At 39.0% G+C, this 4,322-nt stretch overlaps 1 protein-coding gene across 1 annotated transcript; it reads left to right on the top strand.

Moving 5' to 3' along the window:
- Positions 1-558: 558 nt before the first annotated feature.
- On the top strand, positions 559-2,597 carry LOC18421902 (nucleotide pyrophosphatase/phosphodiesterase 1). Its single transcript, XM_006826674.4, has one exon. The coding sequence runs from the start codon at positions 766-768 to the stop codon at positions 2,206-2,208; it is 1,443 nt and encodes a 480-aa protein (XP_006826737.1). The 5' UTR covers positions 559-765; the 3' UTR covers positions 2,209-2,597.
- The last annotated feature ends 1,725 nt before the right edge of the window (positions 2,598-4,322 follow it).

Below are 4,322 nucleotides of genomic sequence, written 5' to 3'. Positions count from 1 at the left end.
TCCACCCTGAATATCTACCTCTCAAAATATCGATCTCAGTTCTATGGCCAACCCACCTTACTCTCAATACGTTTATATAAAATGTCAATCCTATTATACAATTAAGGTGTATAAAAAAAAATCCATAGGAGAAGGTTTTTTTCATCCTGTAAAGCCCTCAAATCGATCATCTTGATCTTGAGATTCACAGATATGAAAAAAAAGATGATTTTTAATCCTAAAAATAATTCATCTTATAACATTTTATCTGGATCGTCCATTTTCAATATCTTCAAACGTTCATAACTCTTTTTGGTCGTCACCATATTTAGAACTTCCAATTCTACAATAGGGAGCAGCAATAAAATTTCATAACTTTACAATGTGAAAATGTTAATATAATTTTGACGTCCACCGTGCTTCAAAAGTACAAGGTTGAGAACCTATACAAACTTCACCCTAAGTGCATAAAACGTTATTACAAAAACAAATAACAAATTTACAGCTGAGCAAGAACGATAGGTATATCCACAAAGATTCCTTCATTTAAATAGAAATCCATTGACGTCACCATTCGTCGTTTCTGGAATTGTGGGGTTTCCTTCTGTGCTTCTGCAAGTCCCACCCACCATCCGCACACAATACTTCTCTCTCTCTCTCTCTTCCCAATATCTTCTTTGTAGCTAAACCTTGCAACTCTCTCTCTCTCTCTCTTCAGATATTGGCGCTGAGGATTCTCATCTTTTTTGCCTCTCTTCTCCTTTGACTCTGTAGTCTCTTCAGTCCATGGCAGAACCCATGGGTTCTGCTTCTCTCGCTATCGCAAAACTTGAGGCAGATCCAGACCCCAATGACCAGTCCACTGCTCTCCTCCAACCCTCCTTTGCAACTCGGGTCTTCACTTCCAGACAAAGGGCCTGTTCTGCCCTCGTCTTCATTGTCATGCTCATAATCACCTGCGTATCCACGGCTTCCGCAATTGCCTTTGCCTTCCTTCTCTTTCGAGGCCCCAACAGTGGCTCCCTTCGCCTTGAACGGGCCAGGCCTATTCAAAATCCAACTGTAATTCTGGTTTCCTCGGATGGGTTTCGATTTGGATACCAGTTCAAAACCCAAACGCCTAACATCGATAGGCTCACCGCTAATGGGACTGAAGCGGAAGCTGGTATGATCCCTGTTTTCCCGACTCTCACGTTTCCAAACCATTATTCCATTGTTACCGGCCTCTATCCTTGTTCGCATGGGATCATAAGCAATGGTTTTCCATATGGTAATGATACTTTCACCATGAAGAGCCATGAACCTAAGTGGTGGCTTGGTGAGCCCCTGTGGGAGACTGTAACAAAGAATGGGTTGAAAGCTGCTACTTATTTCTGGCCTGGTTCAGAAGTGAAGAAGGGGAATTGGGATTGCCCGCCTTCTCTCTGTAAAAAATATGATGGGTCGATCCCGTTTGAAGAGAGAGTTGACACTGTGTTGAGCTACTTTGATCTTCCTGTTTCAGACAGGCCTGTGTTCATGACTCTCTATTTTGAGGACCCCGACCACCAGGGCCACAAGGTTGGGCCTGATGATCCGGAGATCACAGAGGCCATTTCGATGATCGATAAGATGATGGGTAGATTGATACAAGGTCTAGAGAGGAAAGGGGTTTTCGAGGATGTCACTATTTTAATGGTTGGAGATCATGGAATGGTGGGCACTTGTGATAAGAAGCTAATTTTTCTTGAGGATTTGGCACCTTGGATTGAGATACCACATGATTGGGTTCAGTCTTATAGTCCTTTGCTTTCGATCAGGCCTCCTCATGGAATCTCGCCATCTGAAGTTGTTGCTAAAATGAGAGAGGGATTGAGTTCAGGGAAAGTTAAAAATGGGATGTATTTGAAGGTTTACTTGAAAGAGGATCTGCCTGAAAGGTTGCACTATTCTTACAGTGATAGGATCCCCCCAATTGTCGGGTTAATTGAGGAAGCATACAAGGTGGAGCAGAAGACTTCGAAGCGACAGGAATGTGGGGGTGCACATGGTTATGACAATGAGTTCTTCTCAATGAGGACTATTTTCATTGGCCATGGCCCTCAATTTGCGAAGAGTAGAAAGGTCCCCTCTTTCATGAATGTAGAGTTATACAATACCGTCACCTCCATCCTTAAGATACAAGGAGCTCCCAACAATGGAACTCCATCTTTTCCGAGTACCATTCTTCTTCCCGGCACCTGGAGTTGAATAATGTTATTTTATAACACGAAGTCGCATGGGATTGAACAATGAATTTTATAACATGAAGTTATGAACAAGGGTGACCATCCTTGACACTATTTGAGAGATTATTGCATCTTAGAGAAATCGACTCATGTGGGGAGTGGTTTTCTTTAAGCGACTACTGATGTACTAGGATCTGTGCTTTTATCGGTATCACATATCTTCTGATATTTATCAGAGCTTAAGGGTCTTTTCAGCTTTAGAATTAAAGTTATTGTGTTGAAGGGTATTTCGAGAATGTTGGAACTCATGGGGGAAGAATATAAGTACATAATTCTTGAAGTCTCAAACAGGTGATGTATTTGTCTTCTCCTTTCCTCAATTAAATGGTAATTTCTCTTGCTTTCTCTCTAGACCATTGTTTTCAATCTCGACATGTCATTCTCTTGGTAGCTATGTGCTTAACATGTTTACCATTTTTCCCCTTCTTGTTTGTGTGTTTGTAGAAGGATCAATTGTTCCCTGGTTCCTTGAGAAATGTAGCTCAGACTAGGAGAAAGTGGACATGTACTAGATGTCATGGTACTGTTTTCCCACGCTAATGTAGCATATTTTATGATGACTGTAATGTAGAAAACGATAGTAAAAAAAAGAAAATACAAATAAAAGATGTATAAATAATGGTTGGATAAATCATTTTATTCTATTTAAATTGAAAGCGAAAAATGTACAGAGATAATTATCGGATCACCTTGCATTCTTGCCACCAAATTCCAGACTATCAACCACAAAATCCTAGATGCACCTTCCTCCATTCAGATTGCACCAATTGTTGAGACTACCTTTCTAAAAATGTGATATATTGGAGTAAGTATTGCTACATGTAGATGTTCAATTTAGTGAACCTGTCAAAACATTATTGAATTTCATGTATTCAAATACTCAAATATGGTGTTGCAGTTTCCTCCAAATTGCTTGTTCCTTGTACAACTTAAGCAGTCCTTCAAGACATGGATCTCTTACCCCAATGCATTAACATATAACCTCCATTGCCATATTGCATATATTCTCATGAGTGAAATTGATATGATAATGACAGACTCATCAGAATAGGCTCTAGTTGTTTATCTGCTGAGCTCATACATGGCTTGCATTCATATATTCCATCTTTTTGCAACCAAATTCCAAGAAAAGAGAGTATTTTTTTCATTCTGAATAGAATGTAGTTCATATGGTTCTCCATGCTTTTGTCATTCGCTTCTTTTAAGTGCTATCACTTGCTTCTCCTGATTTGAATCTATCATTAATACCAGCTTAACCAAAGTTGCTTGCTTCGCTTATTGATTTTTCTTCATTTTGTACACATTAACCTTTAATTAGATGTTTGGTTTGACAGTGTTAATGGATCTGAAACTCAAAAGCATTGGAAATCATTTGTCAAAGTTTCACATCAACATTACTTTTATCACACAATATTCTTTGCAGGAGAGCAAAATATGGCTTTGTAAGCTCCTAGTTTGCCAGCAGATATTTATGAAGAACCTTTTCACTAGTATTTATAGAAAATCATATTTTCGATCAAAATCATTTATTACCACCATTTCACTCTGAGGATGTCTCCATTATTGTCTTTGATTTGCTTCAACAGTTCAACATTGTTTTACAAGACATAGCAGCATGTTGTGTCTTTTGCTGGAATACTTAGAGTGGATTCCATATCTTCCTTGAGGATTTATTCGTTCTTGCCATTTCTTTAAAACTTCACATCAGTCTGGTTTATTTGCAATCCCTTCATGATGTTGTGTTTCTTTTTCAGTAGCTTGGTTAATAATAAATGTGAATGCTACACACTCTGAATAAAAGAGCTACTCAACTCAATTTGAAGCCCCCACTCTAGCCATCACCCATTATTATGTCCCATTTTTCCCACAGTTACAAAAGAAAAAACCATATTTGCAGAAGATACATCAATTTGCATCCTTGGTAAAATTCTGGGAGTATGTTGTACCTTGAATCTGTTTACTTTAGGCAAGGAACACCATGTATCCTCTATCTGAGATTAACTTTACTCAGGAGGCCCTTCATTTGATAACATTGTGGAGATGATTGAATAATTGGGGGACGGAGAGGGCGCAGTC

The sequence above is a fragment of the Amborella trichopoda genome, chromosome 5 (assembly GCF_054954075.1).
Source record: "Amborella trichopoda isolate Santa Cruz 75 chromosome 5, AtrichopodaSantaCruz75HAP2 v2.0, whole genome shotgun sequence".
NCBI classification, from domain to species: domain Eukaryota; kingdom Viridiplantae; phylum Streptophyta; class Magnoliopsida; order Amborellales; family Amborellaceae; genus Amborella; species Amborella trichopoda.
This window is presented reverse-complemented; position numbering and strand designations above follow the sequence as displayed.

What these genes read in the sequence shown, in the direction of transcription:
- LOC18421902 (XM_006826674.4), top strand. Translation starts at nt 766, where the DNA reads ATGGCAGAACCCATGGGTTCTGCTTCTCTCGCTATCGCAAAACTTGAG.